Below are 17,547 nucleotides of genomic sequence, written 5' to 3' on the forward strand. Positions count from 1 at the left end.
AAGGTTCAAGGTTGAGGACAACTTTCTATTCGCAACCTTGGCGTGTTACTAAAATCGATGTCACTAGGGTTTCTTTCACAACGCACTGACCTTGTGTCTAATATGCCCCACCACCTCGAGGACGCGCGGCCTTACTAAACCTACCTTAAAAATGACGCCTTTAAGCTACACTAAAAGAATCTTATCTTAATACATAATATAGGGGGGAGGTAAATAGGCTTAAATATATATATATATTTACTAATTACTAAGTAAATAATATTTTGCTATATAAAGTGCTTAGTTACTTAGTAGTGCTAAGAGGTGCTAATATAGTAGTAAATAGGTAAGTGTAGAGTAGAGTAGAGTTGCTAAGATCTAGGTAGGTATAGGTGTAGAGTCTTATATAAGCAGCAACTCTACTCTATACTAACCTAAGTCTTGGTATTGTAGAGTAGTACCTATTCACTAGCGTAGGTACTTATTACCAAGTATCCTATAGAATACGCGATACGCTAGTCCTTAACAAGTATTTCTAATTGTTGCTATGTTTTCGCCCTCTTATATATTATTATAATTACTATATTAGAGCTACTATAGTAATAGATATGCTATATATTAAAATACTAGGTAGAAATTTTATTAAGCCTGATAATATTGTATTGGCTGAACTGTTACTCGCACTGACCACATCCAATATGCGTTCTGCGGGATAGGAAGCAAGCACTTGGCAGGTTTAGGAACGTAAGTACTGCTGCGACGTTAAGACAAACAGCCGCAAATGAAGCAACTGTAAACAGGAAAAGTGGCTTGAATGGGGTTTTGTGGGGCCCGGTGCTATCCCTACTGCCCCTAGGGCAAAACAAGAGTGGCTGTGGAGGCTTGGGGCGACGGTTGTAGGATTAGTGGTGCTCGAGCCTACTACTGCGACGTGGATAACTATGACACCGAGACACGTTCGTCAGACGAGTCGCAAAAATATCGCGATGCCATGGAGGCTTGGGTCAAGAGTACAACCTGTCCTCGGGGAACGGGGTCTCTCCAACAATGTTATCTCTTGGAACGAGGCCTTATCAGCTCCGAAGACAGATCCCACTTGCCCACTCGGTAGCAAACTCTCATTGGTGCTAATGGCATGAACAACGCTGAACGAGTCCTGGAGTTGCTGATGCCAATCCTCGCGGCCACATATCAGACGCCGACTGATATGAGTAAGGCTTATGGCAGTGCTTGGGACGACTTCATTAAAACCAAGCATCACTGACTGCAGACAGTGCCCATGAAGTTATTCCTTACTGACAAGTCTCGCTATCCTGCCTTTGACCTTGAGGGCCTAAAGATCACTGCAGAGCGCTTTGCTTGTTAGATCAATGTCACTGACGCCCTGATTCGGCGGACACAAGTTACTGTCGTTAACTGCAATGCTGAGATATGCGGAATCGATAGGCTATGCTTCGACTCGTTTGATGAAAATGCTCCTGGCACTTGGGACAAGTGTGGCATGGGATTTAGGTCTGTGAAGGCGCGAGATACCTTAACACATCTCCTGTAGAACATTACGGTGCTCTTGAGAAACACGACAACATGGATGTTGAGTTTGAGTGTGTCGACCCAGCGAACCCCAATGGTAAGAAAATTAAGTGGAAGAAGAGGCCGTGGACTAGGGCTGGCTAATGGCTCCCAAATAATCCTATCTACGACAATACCCTGATACACATGTTGGAGGACCACTGCTCCATGACTAACCTAAGAGTTTCTTAGATCCCGGATGGTGAACTGTATGCTAGTAATTCGACGCTCGCTCTTTCTGCAAGCGATAGACTGTTGTTCCTCTTGCCTGATTGTAATGGCTGACCCTTGATCTTATATAGCTGAACACATTGAGATACAGACAATGGCTCTGTTTTTTTACCGATGCACCGGGTGATAGAAGGTGTAAAGTCCCTTGCGATTTCTTCATCAACGGCTTCAATAAACCTAGCGCGAACGGTTCATCCTTGCCTGGTGGGTTCCTTGGTCTAGTTCCCAGTGAGCGTATCATGGACGCGCTCGGTAGTGCGCTGAATACGGTGGATTTCGTCTTGCTTCGGACGAGCCTGAATGGGATGAAAGCTAGGGTATGTGGCTGGCTTGTTGGTATTGATGGGTGATGATTAGACTAACCATGGTGCTGTAGATCTGGATATACTTGGACCCTATCAGTGATGGCAGCTGGCTATTAATGGTCGCCAGCACCAAGCCTCGTGAAGCGCTACAGTCGATCCGAGAACTAAGTATGGCGGGCCACCACAAACGACCAACATATTGACGCAATCAAAGCAACCGCTGTGTTTAACTATCTGAACCATCCGTATTTCCAGCCTAAGCTCAGGGGCATCAACAGAGTATTGCGCGAAGAGTTCCAGCGAGCATCTGATGCCTACAACTTTGGACATCCCAGCGCTGGAATCAACATACGGGACTGCTGGGATATTTGGTTCAGAGAATACCTGGAAGATATGGCGTCGAATACGCGTACGTGGGTGCGCGGTGCCATTGCGGATATGCGCTGGGCATGGAGCCCGTTGAACAATCCCAACGATCAAACGTATCAGGAGAGAGCACTGCAGGTCAACCAGCATCTAGACCATCTTGAGACGCTTGGTCTTACTAATGCGAAGATATCCATTGACAATACGAATTTGATATAGTGGTAGTCGCATCTCAGCCAACCCCTGTATAGTAAATATTATTTAGACTGTTCCTTCACTGCTCCGATACCCTACACTAGACTCATCCTGGCCCGGTAGTCCGTCCTCATGAGTTTGCTCCAGCCTTTTACCGCTCATTATAAACAGCTCATGTCACTGTAGCATATTTGCGCTTTCAGCCTCTGGGCGGGTTATGCTGCAATTGGCTTGGCGGTTCATTTCCAAGTTGGAACTGCCCCATTTCGACACGATAGACGCCGAAGGCGATACAAGGACAAATAACAAAGGCATGCTAGAGACCGTCTCGGACGCTTCTGACAGGAACAACAATTTTGTCTGCACCGGCTAAAACTTCATTATCTAGGCCTCCTTCCTGCTGCCCCACCCCCGTTTCAACAATTGACATTGCGCCACGCTCACCCCTCTCACCCACCAAGTACGGCAAGCCTCACGATGGCGGAGCAATCACAGCCCCGGGATCTCAGTAGCCTTTCTGCGCAGTTCCGCAGCGCAATCAGAGGCCTCACTCACCAATGGGGCTTTGCCATTGTTCGCACCGCCTATGCCAATGACAACGACGATGCACAATGGGCTGCCGCCTTGAAGAAGCTGCACGACTACGCTACTCCGTCGGATAGCGGGGCTGAGATGGATCCAGATACATTTGCGCTACCCGTCATATCCGATAGTGCTTTTCTGCGCGGGGCTGACCATGCCTCAGTGCGCAAGGCCTTCAAGCAGTGGATTGCGGATTTTGTTGGCCGGGAGAGAAATAAAGACGACGATGACAACGAAGAGTGGCCCTCGGACGTCCGGCGCGATGTGTGTATTGTCATTGACGAAGCTGCACTGGCTTTGCTGCTGAGTGTGCCAGACTTTGTTCGCGGCAAAGTCCCCAACCTAGACCTGGAGCCGTGGGTTACTGTAGTGGACGCTGAAGATCCGGCCAACATACCTTATCGTGGAGGGGGGCCGTATATGGGTTTCACAAGAGCCTATGTGCGTGTCCTCAGCCAATTGTTCGATGATCTCGACTCGCAGTCTCTAGAGAAGCTGAGCCCGATCCGAGTCTACGATGGCCAGATACCGCTTTTCACGGGTTCTTCGCACGGAAAGCTTGTGGATCCACCTGGCGGAGTAGAAGGGCGATACAAGTTTCCGCGGGGAACACCGAGGGGCGCACAGGGAGTGCAGGCTATGTTGGAAGAAATTGAACGAGCGGTGGGGAGAGGGATAATGGGTTCTTGATTCCGATGAGTTAGAGGCCATCGAACGAAAGAGGACGGAAGTAGTAGTACAGCCTATCCGTGCTCTTGTTCTTTTAATTGTGAAATGAGACTCAAAATCAATCTTAGAATGTTATAGTAGCTAAGTTACAAGTCGGAAAAGGGAAGATGTTGCCTTCAATCTAGCTACTGTTCACTTGTTCCAGGCCAACTCTTTACATCCCATCAACACCTGACTAGTAGTTTTATATCCCTTGATTACTCACTATGTCTCACTAGCGCGTGATTCTCTAATGTTCGTTCCTGCCTGTTGCAGTGCTTTTTCTCTTCTACTGTACAAAAGTGTTGTGTACTGTGGCTTATGTTGAAGATAGCCACAGCAGAGTCGACCGTTCGAGACAGGCAACGGGAAATAACGGTCTGAAACGAGAGAGTATTGAAAGCACTCAGACTGTATCTTTCTTCAGTAAAGAAGATGCAGACATATAGCTAGTGCAGAACCGCCAAATTTGCTGATCCTTCCTTGAGCCAGCACTTACAGCTGCATTTACTGGATCCAAGCAGCTTGCAAAGATGCGCCGCAAGGTTGAGGGACAGCACATACATACTGACACAACCACTAAAAGGCAGCCCGACTGCTGCGCCTCTAATCTCCTCAGCCGCCAGACAACAGCCAATGCTGATCCCATCCTGTGATTGGGCAGCAGCTGTAAGACAGATATGGTTTTACGGACTTCTTCGAATGGCCACGTCGTCGGCATAAGGCTTCTATCCGGCTTGATACTGACGAAAGCCACGTCCAGATCCTATACATGTCTTTGCAAGCTCTTTGCGAAGATCTAGGGGAATTTTATGTCGATTGAATACAGGGGCTTACTCACGACAATGTCTCTCAGGTCATCGACCAGGCTGACGTTCACCAAGCGTCACCTGAACAGGTACAGTCAATAAGAACCTGGTTGGTGAGGCTATTTCGAAAGGATGATGGGCGACTGCTTCCAGAAATCTCGAGACAAAATCGGTTCCTGGCTATCCCAGGAATGGGTTGACAATGCTCTGGAACATCACGATGAGAAGAGTTGGCTTCGAGATATCAGAGAGGGAGATTCTTTGAAGCCTGAACACTTTTGGAACTATGTGGTGGATTGTGAAGTTAAACAATGGTTAGAGCATGAGCGAGATAAGTGGGTAATGTTTCCTATTTCACACCAAAGGATAAAAGCACCGTAAGTCGCACTAGGAGCACTTAGGCGAAGACTCTGCTAAAAGCTGCATCAAGGAATCAATGTATAATTGGTTGCATTCAATGTGCTCTCAGTTGGAGAAGCTTCTGATGTTCAAGCGTATGGCGGAGCTGGATCCGTCTGTCGTGAAAGATTCCGACAGAAAGTCGTCGAAGAGAAAATATAAAAAAAGATTCCGAAAATCAGAACGTGTCAAAGAGTGGGTGAGGAGGTTCCGAGAAGGAGAAGATGTAAAACGTCAAGGTCCACTACACACTTCTCGTAAAAAGAAGGAGACAAGCGCTGAATCTGAGGATTCTAGGAGGGAAACGGACGGAGACTATGTAGTTTAGCTATTGCGAAGATCGGCTCTCTCGTCCGCTCCGAAGTAGGCTACATAGCATTATGTATGTAAACAGTGCTAGAAATCTAGGGAGAAAAACGTATCATTATACTATAGATTCTCGTACATAGATATGAACATTGCTCTAAGAGAGCTAGCGAAGGGTAAAAATAGGTGCGGCAGTGGTTAATGGCAGCGACTTGCAAGGTGACAGATCAAGGGTCTGACACGGTGTAAGAGCAGGGTGGCGTGAATTTGTAAGTAGGGAAAGGGAGCCGAGAGTTGCTTGTTCACTGCAAACTTCAAACGTTTCCTAAGATTCATGCACCGCCTGCTACTTGGCATGAGATCATTCCGCACCAGCCCGTTTCCACGCCAAATCTTGCACACGGCTTCGACCTGTGCCATGTTTCACCTTACGATACTACCTATAGCACTGCTCGGCTCCACATACTCACCCTGCACTGCTAAAGAGAATCTAAACTACCGCCGTAGTTATCGATGTATACGCTTAGTAGTCTCACAATACCCAGCTGCATAGTTGAAACTATCTTCACGCACCACGAGGAAACAAACGTCCTTTGACGATGGACTTGATTTTTTTATTTATTCAACAACAAGGTCATGACGCCTGATAGATGCCAAACCTATTCCATACTCGCCTTGCCTCCCATTTTACCTTAAAAGAACCCGCTGTCCCTTCCGGCCCGCCCTTGGCCGCCAGAAGTGCTTGGCCATGTCCCGCCTGCCCAGGCTCGGGTTAGGTGCATTCAACGTAGTGTTGTACGTCGCATTGGCTGGAGTCACGCTCATCTGGATGGTCGCGTTGCCCTCCCTGTAGGTGCTCGTCGGCGTGCCCACTGTCATGTAGTCGTGACTAAGCTTCTTCTTGCCTGTCGCAACATCGACCCGCTTCAATGCGCGCTCAAACATTTCGAGTGACACAAGCGGCTGGTAAAAAGGTACCTCGTGTCCCGATTCGTAGATACGCACAAACGAGAAGAGGCCAGACTGCTTCACCTGCCCGTGCACGATGCCGTCACTGCTACTAATGTTGGTGAAGCCGGCTTTCGAGTAGCCTTCGGCCCTGATCTGGTCCGCCACGACTTGACCGCCCAGCCAGTTGCAGTTGTAGTCACTGCTCAAAACATTAGCAAATCCTATTCTTTGTATTTCAATCATGACATTGTCCAAACTTACGCGTCTCCGTAGTAAAGCAATACTTGAACGCCTGCAGCAAGCAGCTTCTGGCACGCCTCAATTGTGCCCGACTCGCGACCGTCGTCGCCCGTGGTGCCAAATGACGAGCTGACTGTGCTAGAGCTGGTTGAGAAGTTTTGGAAGGCTCCAATTGCCTTCTGCACCTCAGGTAAGTTGAGGTAGGTCTCAAAATACGAGTACGGAAATGGATCCGGCGTCAACTCCCGCATGTCGTATTCGTCTCGTCCGCTATAGGTGTCGTACAGGAGCTCCACCTTGGAAGCACAGAACTGATCCGCCGCCGCGCATACCGAGTTCCAGCCATCCTTGTAGCACTGCTTAAGCTGGTCAACACAATTGCCTGGGCCGTACAAATTGTTGAACCATTCTTCCTTGACGGACTGGTTGTACGGATCAAAGTCGTATGTGTTGCCAGGATACACGCTATAGTTGTAATAAGCCTGGTACTGAACAAGCGGGTCAAACCACCCATTGCCGATCAACACGTTGTCCAGCTCAATCTTGTGCGCACCAGGAATCTCTTTCGCATTCTGATCCAGGAAATAGGCGTTGAATACTGGTCCATAGTGTCCGCCATAGCTCTCCGTCGCAAAGTTGACGCCGTGACGCGAGTATTCGGGGAATGCTCCCATGAAGCCCTGCAGTGTCTTCCACATGTTTGGCGCCGCCCCTAGGGTATTGTTGGCCGTCAAGGTAAGGTCTAGCTTTGAATATGTTCCGCATGTTCCATATTCTGCAGCATAGTCCGGACATGTCGCATTTGGTAGCTCAATGATGTAGGTACCGTCGTTGTAGCCTGGGACTGGAATCGAGTATGAAAGACCGACTTGGGTAGGCTGATCGATAAAAAGCATATTACTAACGTTGGACCACGAGTATGGGTTATCATAGGGTTTCATATCCGGTCCAACGCCACACGGCCCCAGTTCTTGGAACAGCCCAATCATGGAACTCGATCCGGGCCCTCCATTAATCCAGATCTGCAAACAAACAAAAAGTTAAACGAGACCTGGGCGTGCATGTTGCATTAAACAAAACACTTACGGTCAAAGGGGCTTGTTCCGGATCCTGATTGCGGGACTCGAAGAACCACCAGAAGATGTGTTGGTTCTCCCCGACATCTGCGTACCCTGAATAGCTCTTCACATCCGGGTTCATCTCACAGATACCAGCCGGTACCTGCTTGTAGCGCACGCTGATATTTGCGTAGCCCTCCTTGGTAATGAGATCTGTAGGCGCAGGCACAAATTGCCCAAGCGCACCCGCTGCCAATAAAGGCGCGGCCCACAGTTGACTCGCCCTCTTCATTGTGAGGCTTTCTCGATGTAGGTGGCTGTGGTCACTAGGTGTCAGCGTGTATATCAAAGTCCTAAAGCACGACCTCTCATACCCCTTGAAGAGTTTCGAAAGTCTTGCCGCAGTCGATGGACCCGAGCGAAAGAGAACAACTCGGTAGAGCGCAGAACAGCGTCGGGCGCCAGTATATATATGTATCAAGGCTACGATTGTAGCCTAGTTTCGCCCTGTGCACATGGCATCATCCCCACCTTCTCGTGTTGCTTAATCGTCAGCCTATCTTTGCACTAGTCGGCCGGATCGTTGGCTCTTTAGGCGGCCTGAACTATGGTTGACATCATTTATTGACCCAATGTGTGGAGTCCATTTTGGGTCGATCAACCCGTGGCTAGAAAAGATGCAGCAACCGCTGCCCGGCAACTAGTCGCGCATGTATAGTGCTTGGATGAACAAAGTCAATCAAAGTAGTAGTAAAGATCAATAAGTGTCCAAATCAGAGCCCCGGAAGAAACCGAAGAGCTGGCATTCACCAACGACCCCGCGCGACTCGTACACAAGCATACGACGCTGAGAGCTTGTGGGAGCTTAATGCCGCCGCCAAGTACGGTTTTCTGATATTTAGTCCGGGATTCTAGCCGAGTTAGGCAGGTACTACATGCACCATCCTGGCCGCTTAGCAGGGCATCCACTACCCTAGGCCAGCCTCGGTTTTGCCAATCTAGTTCATCTGCAGCACTGTTATCTATGCAGTGACATGTGTTATTGGCTGAGCAATATCACTATTCGGCCCTACGCAGCTAGCTCCAAGGGGTCGTGCAGTGTGGATTCAAAGGTCCCAACGAATCTACAATAAGAACATGTTAAATCCCTCGGTTGAAAACCTTATTCCTCTCTCCATGCTAAAGACAATTCAAGTTCTACAATGAATTGTCGAGTGACGTGTTACTTGCCAAAAGGAAGCTTTGAAGTTTTGGCGCTCGTCAATTTTTCTGCAACTCTTCTCAAACAACAACTATACGTAGTAATTCTCGGGATAGAGATAGTACATCCAACTATCTCGGGTAGCCTGCATTCGCTAACATACTGCGCACTATGTACTACAACACTAGACTCTAGATGTAATCCGAGTCCCTTGTCAGCGCCGATACGCTGTCTAGAAAGTCCGGTACATGAATGATTGTCCTGAGTACAATATTTGCCAAGGCGCACATGACTAGGGCCAAGGCCGAGAGAAGATAGAGTGGAAACCAAGCCTTGTCCAGCTCATACCTCAGACCCATCTGTTCGGCCCATGCCGAAGCATGCGCAAACCTTTGGACGCTGCCTTCAAAGGATCATATTGCGATAAGTGTATAGCCGCCCTACTTGGAGCTACCATACGCTCTAAACTCGAGGTCTTAGACTAAAGACGTAAAGTGTACTGGAATTTCTCTGAGAGGTTACTCGTACCAATAGCGTTTCTTATGCTTTCAACTTCCCACACATATGTAGAAAACAAAATCGAAAGATGCATTTGCGTCAGGAATCATGTTCTCATCTCAACGTGGGAGTAACCGACTTATTGGCAATGTGTTGTTGGTGGAGCTGAATGAGCAGGTGGCTGCGCAGGTAGTACAAGTCGCTTGTGGCTGTCGGTTGGCCACAGTACTACTACTATTGGCTCAATTCTCGTATCTGGAAACTTGGTTACATAACAAGTTCGAAATACGTATTTCTGCTTTGATATCCGGCAATAAGCCTTGGAGAGGTAGCTCCAGAGGGATCTGCTCTTTATATACTAAGTGAAAAGCGCTTGAGTCTTTTACGTCCAGTATGTAGTCCCTGATGCGACCGAAGGCAGGATTTTTGTAGATTGTGGGTTAATGCTAAACTGTCGTAGTATATCTATTATCTAGTGGCAGAGGTAAGAGAATCGGTTCTTTTTTCTCTACGATATCAGCTAACTCGAATATTCGCACCTGTCTATGTTATGTCTGATACTTTCTCGTACACAAAGAAGATCATCTTCTTGTAGCCACAGGTAACAGAACAAATTCAATCATGTCTTTATTTTTCTACCGGTAACAATAACTGCCCCTCATTCGAGCTACTTAAACTCCTTTGGGCATTTACAACTTTTGTATACAGGCAGTCTAAGGACAGTAATATCCAAAGCTGTGATACTGCTCGAACCCATTGCCATTAAAGTAGCAATTAGCATTGTCGGTAGGAATAGCAAGACGGCTACCGTCGTTTGGCGACTGGTTGTAGCCGGTGTAGAGCGTGATGTGGCATCCTGGGGAAGTTTGCAATATTTGAATAGCTCCGCGGGGTCCTTTGGATGGCATTAAACTTGTTGTCATTTCATAGGTTCCAAGGTCTTACCTGGAAAGTTGCCCTTTACCGTTGCAGGGTTGAGGTCGTAGTTTTCCTCGAAACCCTGGCAATTGATGTGGTCGAATGCGTTGAAGCGAACTCGGCCGTTCGCAGCTGCAAGGGGCAGGAGAGGGAGAAGGGCGTAGAAAAACTGCATTGTGCTTTTCTTGGGTACTGGTTTGAGGCGTGGCTGCTTTGAGTAGGGTAATTGCCAAAGGGGTAGAAGGGGGTCGAGGGAATGTGTTCAGCTGGATGCTGAGACTTTGGATGGAAGAGTGATGAGGTTTTATGTGTACCCGACCGCTGTGCCCAAGCGGAAAATGCCATCATCAGCGTTCTATTCACACCCCTGCAGCATGCATTAGCACTGTGACCCCATTTAGCAACGACCGTTTTTGTACAAGTGGGAAGTCGGAAATATCGGAGTTGTTCAAGAACCGACGCTAGGTCTTGCAGTGTAGTCTCAAAAGACTATCAGGCTACCAGTGGGATAAACGTGAGCTTCTATTGTTACTAGGGTTTACCGCATACCCAATCGTATAATAGGCGAAGTGCAAGCCCTATGGCGTACTTCGGTTGAGGTATTATCAAGCATTAGTAGCTTGTTACTGCGTCGAAGTCGGGTCTAAAGACTTTAATCTTGTGAAACACAAAGAGTGTGCTGGATGATGTCTTGACAAATCTTTCAGAGTCGGCAAAGTTGTCTGTTCCGTATTGGACACTGTACAGATGATGATCATCAAGAAGACAAGATCTCTCAGGAGCCGGCTCTACCTAATCATCGGTCTGCATGACTGGCTTTGAGAGTCTTGGCTATTTGTTGCTAGTTGCTCTCCTTGAATAAACGTGATCCTGCAGATATTGATGACAATAGGCGAAAACTCTGCTTTTGGTCAGCGGCTGGGTTTGCGCTACTAGTAGTAGAATTACTCGTCGTAGTAATCTGTCTTACGATTTCAATATTGCATACTAATCACACAAGGCCCGATAGGTCAATCATGCCATCGGCACTCCTCTTTCCTGTCTCTGTGTTCCACAGGGCGCGTCTAATAATAGGAAACATCCCATGCTTGGACATGGTTCGCAGGTAAACTAGGCAATGCTTGGTTGCAAAGTCGGCGTTAAGTCTTTGCTTAGCTAGCTGATCGCACATTGGGGGCCTTGTCACTGCATGCTTCTCCCGGATAAATTAGGTACTACTATAGATTTGCAGTAATTTCATAACAAGCCTCAACGCGAGTGATTAATAAGCTCCGTGCATCCGCAACTAGCGCGCTCCACCAAAGTCGACGCCCTTCTCGGCGAAACAGATCTACAATGTGTTGGGGCCAAGATCATCAAATAAACATATTCAACCTTTTGCAACAATACGAAGCCTTGATGGGTTCTTGCAAACGATATTTGAGATATGTTAGCAGCGCTCACTACCGTCATGAATGGATCGAGTTCACGAGAGTTCTACAGCGCAACCCGGATGGAATTCTCCTCAATCGATTTTCCTTGCAGCACGAAACTTGACATTTCAAAGGTCTCTTGCAGCTATACAGAAATCTCATGAAATGACAACTCATATTACATGGAAAGAATTTCATGGAAACCCGAGACTTGGCTGCATTACTAAGCACTCTCGACCGGCTTATTCCCTATGAACTCTCCTTGTAGACGATTTTCCTCACCAGGTTGGAAATTCGTCACTTGCGCCTGGCCCTGTCCTTGTCTTTGCACGCCGTTGTTAATATCCAGATAGTGCTTTTGCTCAACGCCGAGCTCATCCAGAGGCGATATCTCTCTACCATCGAGCTCCCAAGCGTTCGCAGATGTCGGCATTTCAGAGCTTTGCGGCATCTTAGAATCCGGGTAATAGTGAGAGAACAGTGGTATGTTACCGGCAGAAGAGTAATATCTAGGCAAGGTTCCCCCAGCAAGCGTTGACGGAGAAGACGCCCAGGGTGCTTGGTCTTGCGGGATGATAGGAGAGATTGGGGAGATTGGGGAGTGCAATGCGGGCTCTGGGGATACCAGAGCAGTGGGTGTGCCCGCTGGTGGTGCCCTTGGATTAGGCGTTATCGAAGAAGTGTTGATTTGGGGTACATGACCATTGGAAGACAATGACGATATCGTGGGACTAGCTTCTTTGTCTGTGAATGGCGATGAGGGTCGGTACTTGTTTTTCCTGCGATGCCGAAGGAGGAGTAGGATGAAGATTCCAATCAGGGCTAGTGCTGCAATGGCTCCTATCACCACGCCAGCGATGAGACCTGCTGAAGTCTCTGAGTCTGAGTTGGATGGGGATAGTGGTAGAGGAGTGGCAGAAGACGAAGAAGCCAGTCCTTCTGAGGAAGTCACAGAGGCTGCTCTTCGGGTCGATGAAGAAGTAAACTCTCCTATGTTTGTGATAGTCATGGATCCATTTTCGTCTCCGACTGCACTTGTTGCCGTGACCCTGACTGCAATACTTGTCGGATCCACGGGCGTCGGCAAGGCATTCACTACTCCGCCAGCCACACTTTCAATCACAGCGGTAGGAACCGTAACGCCCTTGCTTGACAAAATTGACGACACATCGCCCACAATACTCGACAAAAAATCGCCTATTTGCCGTTTTCGCCGTGCGTGTTCCTTTTGGACCTTATCCAGGACTACGCTTCCTGCTGCGCGACACGTGTTGTGGGCATGTCCTTCTGTTACGGTGCGATCTGCATGGTCCCACGGCCCTGGGGCGTAGTTTTCATAGCACGAGATGCGCCATAGGTGTTGGCTGCAGAGACATGCGTAGTCTGGTGCAGGTATGGTATGGCAAGGGAAATTGCTCTTTACTGCTGACAGGCAGGAAGTCATCGCACTAGAACGTATCGTGATCAAAGTCAGTATCGTTGCTTCATATTCTTATATCTCTCTGTTCCGGCTCCCACGATTTGCAATTGAACCAGCCTCAAGGGAAGCAACAGTCAAAGGAATTGATTTACATTTGTTCATGCTTTATTTGCTGTTGCGGCGGCGGCGACTGGAAGAAAGCCGGCGATGGTAGCGTGGGTATTAGAGTCAGTACAACACGAAGCATTGCTCATGTCTTCAATTGAGGAAGATAGACGTCGCTGTCCAAGGAGAGGCATTAGGACCCGTCTGGATGATTGAACAACATAGGTCAAGCAAGACAGATCAGCTCTTTTTCGGGTCAGAAGAGAAAGAACGAGGCAGCCGCGGAGCCTCGATGCCGTTTGCGACAGGAAACCTGCTAACCCGCTAGCCCGGGTGGATGATGTAGTAGGTGTGTAGGAGGTGCATGTGTGGCTTGTGGTGTGGCTGTGTGCAACAGGGGTCATAACATATCTGACTGGCAGGAGGGCAGAGCCGCGTGCAAAGCGACACGCAATCAACAACAGTAGTTTGGTGCGCTAACGGGCCGTCCTCACCACGTTCCACTCAAATGTACAGGCATATATCCCGCTATCCATGAATTCTGCTGATGCAAGAGACCCGTTCAGTAGGGGCAATAGACGTGAGCCATTGAGTTGACCAAACGGTTGCATCGCCATGCTATAATGTACTTGAGTCCATAAGCTCAACAGATGCATATGGGCGGCAAGAAAAAATATGTTAATAACTACATGGGGGGGTATGTTAAAAAGCAATCAATCTCGTCCTTGTCAAAAACGAGGTTTCCGCTTAGGGAAATTTGGAGTATTATCCCACAGTTTTGGGATATTGTGGACTGTCTGCCCTCCATGATAACTCCCAGCAGGTTGACCATGCGAAGCCTACTTCCCATTCGCACCATCACCATGCCCTTCAAGTCGGTTCACAAGCCTCTTCACCCCGCTCCATTCCTCGCTCCTCGTCTGTACACCACCCAAGTCTTCGCCAACTTCGAACACTGTGACAACGCCATCCATGCCACCAACGGCCACCTTCCTGCCCTCATTCCTCTCCCATGCTAGCTTGTTCAGACTTCTGTTCATGTATCCCAAGCCCGTCGGCATGTTCGTGAATGCGCCTCGCTTGCCATCACTAGGCTTGACAGACTGTACAGGCACTTCGACGTCGACGTTGATGTCCCACACTTCTAGGCTGCCTGCTCCATCAACAAGAGCAAATACAGAGGGCTTGACAGGCGACCATCGCGCATCGTACACAAGATCCTCACGCGCAATGTCCAGCACGGGCGTGACTTGTTGTGCGGCGCCGGGTAGAGTGACATTGGTCGCGCCCGTGGCGGCTGGGGGCCGGACTTTCCATAGCTTGACGCTCCAGTCGACACTAGATGATAGGACAAGATCGCCAAGATCAATTTGGCCCTTTGCCGGATGAAAGTCCAAGCTCATGACAGGCGCAGCATGGCCAGCGTATTTGACACGCCCATCCACACCGGCCTTTGCACCCGCACGATCGTAGCGATGGCACGGGTAGATGGACCCTTCTTCTGTGCCAGCAAGGAAATATGTTGGATCCGATTGAGGGAAAGCGATGCTAGTCACGGCCATGTCGTCCGTCTTTGCTGGAGGCGGTGACGTAAGTTCGAGGAATTCTTGTGGTTGCGAAAGCATGTCGACTGTCCAGCCACATACAACGCCATCCGTTGAACATGAGATGATGTTGTTGGCATTCTGTGTACCGACAATGTCCAGTGAGTAAACGGGATGTGTATGACCAGATCCTGTAAGAGGTGTCTTTTGCACAGGTGCAGACTTGGCCCGAGTGTCCCACAACAGCACTTGGCCAGAGTAAGCACCGCCAACAATGAGGTTCGGATGGAATGGAGAGAACTTGGCAGTAAGGATGTCGGACTGGGCGTGGAAAATGTATTCGGGTCGATCATGCATGTGCAGGTTCCAGACTTGGACAAGACCATCCGGGTCGTGTGGAGCAGACGGGTTCTTTGTATACGAGGCGAGGACGAGTTCGGGAAACTTTCAAGTCTGTTGTTAGTAGTGGTTTTGTGCAACAAGACGGTATTCCTTACCTTTGTGGAGAAGCCCAGATCGGAAATCATTCGCTTCTTGCTCCACCGCTCATCCCAGAACTGCGCAACCTCCCTTATCCGCCGACCCTTCTTTGCTCCACTCGAGCCGTAGCCCTCATCCGAGTCGTCGACATCCACACCTGCATGCGCATAGTCGGCCAGAATGTCATAGCCTAGTTGTTGGTCGAGAGCCCGCTCCAGCACCTTTGTACTCCGCTCTACAAAGCCAATGAATTCCTCCGAGTTCTCCACGGCTGTGAGTTCCTCGTTGGTAAGCGTCTTGAAGGGGAAGTTCTCGTCTGATCCCGGCTGTGGCGCACCTTCCTGAGGTGGTTGTTGGACTGCCTTGATCTCTTCCTCAATCTCCTTGCGCAGCTGGGCTCGAATCTCCTCCTCACGCTCTTTTTGTCTCCTGCTCATCCTCTTGCTCTTGGGTGATCGTGTAGGGCTATCGTCGCGCTCACTGTCGCTGCCGCCCGCGCGACGTTCCTTTGAGGGACTCCATTCTATGCTCGCCTGCACTCCTTTGCTGTAGGTTATGATCTCCTTTTCTTTCTTGATCTCGTTTGTGACTTGGCCGTCGATTTCGTACACGGTAGCCAGTGGGCCAATCGAAAGTGTCTGCATCTCTCGGTCGATCATGCCAGCAGATGGCGGGAAGCCGGCGGAGCCTTCATCGCTGCTGAGCTGGCCTGCGCTGACAACTGACGTCGGTCGGGTCGCCCGCCCTGGGCCGGCAGGTGAGCCAGGTCCAGTTGATCCAGGCCTGCTCTCGCCGAGAATGCTGTTGATGAGGTTGTTGACGTCGGTTCTCCGATCGAGGTCTTCGCTTCGCCTTGGTGTTGGTGAGAGGACTTCCCCCAGCGGACTGCCTGTTGTCGACTGCCGGCTCGCCGACTCTGCCTTTCTCAGTTCGCGCTGGCGCTTCAGCTCAGCGAGCTTTGCCTTTTTCGCAAGGATCTCATCCCGCCGTTGTTGCATTGTCGATTCCATAGCGGAGATGTGGAGGGGACCAGTGTGTATGCGTTGTATGTGTTGGTGTATCTGGATGTTTGTTGCCGTGTCACTGGTTATATAACCCCATGCATGTGAATGGCCGTTTGATATTTTCTGTATTTCTCTGCGTTCTTGCGCCCAGTGACCGCAGCAGCAAAAAAAATAAACAGCGTGGCGTGTGTGGTTGTTATGTGGCTACGTCGTCGCGCCAAGCGGAGTGTTCAGTGGTGAGTGTTCAGGGACGGGGGGGAAGGACGCACTAGCTCGCAGCGAGGGCAGCAGCCCCGACCAAATCTTGCGCCAGGTCCAACCTCAACTTTGACAGCTCTGCAACGCCCAACAACCCGCATCCGCCCCGACGCCCCTCGTCTTGCCGCCCCGGATCCCATCCCCCCGGCGTCTACACCACCGTCTCGTCCGGAATATCTGCCATTGGACATAGACGACCAAGAACAACGGTTATCGCAAGCCATCTCATACGCCCCCCCCAAAACCGTCACCATGTCCACATCCGTCGGTGTCAACGTACGCTCAGCCCCCTCCATCCCGCCAAAGGACCCCCCCAAAATATCCAGAACAGTGTGCTTGCCTGGGGTCCTGCAACACCACCAGACTTAATTGACAATGACGGCTAATGGATTACAATCACAGGTCCTCCGGTGGTCCGCACTCGGCCTGGGAGTCTTTTATGGTGCCTACCATCAGCTTTCGCTGTCTGCCGCCGACCGGGCAAAGGCCGCACAAAAGGAGTGGGACCACAAGCAGGCGTTGATCAGACAAGCAAAGGAGCAATGGGCACGAGACCACCCTTCAGAACAGCCAAAATCATCGGGAGGTGCGTCATTTTGCTGCCAATCTTTCTTAGCCGAACTTGTTTGACTGACTGATGAAAAAAAAACAGCCAAGGCCGACCCGAAAGATCCCAATGCCGATCTACACGCTCTCCTCGGCATAACCGACAAATAAGCCTAGTCAGAGAAGGCTTCATGTTTCCTACCCTAGCATGGACATAATGCGGCTGTCCCCTTTTTGCCAAGCCCAGAGGACGACTGGGAGAGGAGGGGGAGAGAGACAGAGAGGATAACTAGTCAATAGTCGTACGACATCTACGAGATACCAATCTCCCGGTACTTTTGTGCCCTTTTTGTACAACATAGACGTCGGGTTGATCACGTTTTCAAATACACATGCTTCAAGTTTGAATGATGGCGCCCGTTGGCTTGCTTTACTTCATCTTGTTTTTCCTCTTCTCTTCTGA

General features: G+C 49.5%; 7 protein-coding genes across 7 annotated transcripts; 3 read left to right on the forward strand and 4 right to left on the reverse strand.

The window, feature by feature from the left end:
• Positions 1-2,018: 2,018 nt before the first annotated feature.
• On the forward strand, positions 2,019-2,669 carry PSV08DRAFT_351251 (uncharacterized protein; the record flags this gene model as incomplete). Its single annotated transcript, XM_014217780.1, has 3 exons — positions 2,019-2,096; positions 2,156-2,252; positions 2,299-2,669. 3 exons carry the CDS (start codon positions 2,019-2,021, stop codon positions 2,667-2,669), a joined length of 546 nt encoding a protein of 181 aa, XP_014073255.1.
• A 453-nt stretch (positions 2,670-3,122) lies between these two features.
• Positions 3,123-3,917, forward strand: PSV08DRAFT_390022 (uncharacterized protein; the record flags this gene model as incomplete). Its single annotated transcript, XM_014217836.1, has 1 exon — positions 3,123-3,917. The coding sequence occupies one exon, from the start codon at positions 3,123-3,125 to the stop codon at positions 3,915-3,917; it is 795 nt and encodes a 264-aa protein (XP_014073311.1).
• Positions 3,918-6,031: 2,114 nt separating this feature from the next.
• On the reverse strand, positions 6,032-8,136 carry PSV08DRAFT_409599 (Alpha/Beta hydrolase protein). The gene is made up of 4 exons (XM_014217835.2): positions 8,073-8,136; positions 7,727-8,015; positions 6,662-7,662; positions 6,032-6,599 (listed from the first exon to the last, which is right to left on the reverse strand). Exons 2-4 carry the CDS (start codon positions 7,988-7,990, stop codon positions 6,137-6,139), a joined length of 1,728 nt encoding a protein of 575 aa, XP_014073310.1. The 5' UTR covers positions 7,991-8,015; positions 8,073-8,136; the 3' UTR covers positions 6,032-6,136.
• Positions 8,137-9,917: 1,781 nt separating this feature from the next.
• On the reverse strand, positions 9,918-10,591 carry PSV08DRAFT_296189 (uncharacterized protein). Its single transcript, XM_014217834.1, has 2 exons — positions 10,343-10,591; positions 9,918-10,292 (listed from the first exon to the last, which is right to left on the reverse strand). The coding sequence occupies exons 1-2, from the start codon at positions 10,488-10,490 to the stop codon at positions 10,111-10,113; spliced, it is 330 nt and encodes a 109-aa protein (XP_014073309.1). The 5' UTR covers positions 10,491-10,591; the 3' UTR covers positions 9,918-10,110.
• Positions 10,592-11,820: 1,229 nt separating this feature from the next.
• On the reverse strand, positions 11,821-13,521 carry PSV08DRAFT_362041 (uncharacterized protein). The gene is made up of 2 exons (XM_066093020.1): positions 13,300-13,521; positions 11,821-13,175 (listed from the first exon to the last, which is right to left on the reverse strand). The coding sequence occupies exons 1-2, from the start codon at positions 13,392-13,394 to the stop codon at positions 11,951-11,953; spliced, it is 1,320 nt and encodes a 439-aa protein (XP_065949262.1). The 5' UTR covers positions 13,395-13,521; the 3' UTR covers positions 11,821-11,950.
• Positions 13,522-13,788: 267 nt separating this feature from the next.
• Positions 13,789-16,494, reverse strand: PSV08DRAFT_202057 (WD40-repeat-containing domain protein). Its single transcript, XM_014217804.2, has 2 exons — positions 15,294-16,494; positions 13,789-15,240 (listed from the first exon to the last, which is right to left on the reverse strand). The coding sequence occupies exons 1-2, from the start codon at positions 16,284-16,286 to the stop codon at positions 14,092-14,094; spliced, it is 2,142 nt and encodes a 713-aa protein (XP_014073279.1). The 5' UTR covers positions 16,287-16,494; the 3' UTR covers positions 13,789-14,091.
• A 245-nt stretch (positions 16,495-16,739) lies between these two features.
• On the forward strand, positions 16,740-17,532 carry PSV08DRAFT_362043 (ATP synthase E chain-domain-containing protein). The gene is made up of 3 exons (XM_014217832.2): positions 16,740-16,814; positions 16,941-17,124; positions 17,191-17,532. The coding sequence occupies exons 1-3, from the start codon at positions 16,791-16,793 to the stop codon at positions 17,253-17,255; spliced, it is 273 nt and encodes a 90-aa protein (XP_014073307.1). The 5' UTR covers positions 16,740-16,790; the 3' UTR covers positions 17,256-17,532.
• The last annotated feature ends 15 nt before the right edge of the window (positions 17,533-17,547 follow it).

Source organism: Bipolaris maydis (assembly GCF_028858645.1).
Source record: "Bipolaris maydis strain C4 unplaced genomic scaffold PSV08scaffold_6, whole genome shotgun sequence".
In the NCBI taxonomy this organism is placed as follows: domain Eukaryota; kingdom Fungi; phylum Ascomycota; class Dothideomycetes; order Pleosporales; family Pleosporaceae; genus Bipolaris; species Bipolaris maydis.

Bases quoted from the DNA above. Each gene is read 5' to 3' on its own strand.
- PSV08DRAFT_409599 (XM_014217835.2), bottom strand. From the start codon at position 7,990: ATGAAGAGGGCGAGTCAACTGTGGGCCGCGCCTTTATTGGCAGCGGGT. The intron at 7,663-7,726 runs GTAAGTGTTTTG...GTTTGTTTGCAG, and splicing joins CGGAACAAGCCCCTTTGACC to ATCTGGATTAATGGAGGGCC. The intron at 6,600-6,661 runs GTAAGTTTGGAC...TGTTTTGAGCAG, and splicing joins TTGCTTTACTACGGAGACGC to TGACTACAACTGCAACTGGC.
- PSV08DRAFT_296189 (XM_014217834.1), bottom strand. From the start codon at position 10,490: ATGCAGTTTTTCTACGCCCTTCTCCCTCTCCTGCCCCTTGCAGCTGCG. The intron at 10,293-10,342 runs GTAAGACCTTGG...TGCCATCCAAAG, and splicing joins GGTAAAGGGCAACTTTCCAG to GACCCCGCGGAGCTATTCAA.
- PSV08DRAFT_362041 (XM_066093020.1), bottom strand. From the start codon at position 13,394: ATGCTTCGTGTTGTACTGACTCTAATACCCACGCTACCATCGCCGGCT. The intron at 13,176-13,299 runs GTAAATCAATTC...GATACGTTCTAG, and splicing joins CAAATAAAGCATGAACAAAT to TGCGATGACTTCCTGCCTGT.
- PSV08DRAFT_202057 (XM_014217804.2), bottom strand. From the start codon at position 16,286: ATGGAATCGACAATGCAACAACGGCGGGATGAGATCCTTGCGAAAAAG. The intron at 15,241-15,293 runs GTAAGGAATACC...CAGACTTGAAAG, and splicing joins ATCTGGGCTTCTCCACAAAG to TTTCCCGAACTCGTCCTCGC.
- PSV08DRAFT_362043 (XM_014217832.2), top strand. From the start codon at position 16,791: ATGTCCACATCCGTCGGTGTCAAC. The intron at 16,815-16,940 runs GTACGCTCAGCC...TTACAATCACAG, and splicing joins CCACATCCGTCGGTGTCAAC to GTCCTCCGGTGGTCCGCACT. The intron at 17,125-17,190 runs GTGCGTCATTTT...AAAAAAAAACAG, and splicing joins ACAGCCAAAATCATCGGGAG to CCAAGGCCGACCCGAAAGAT.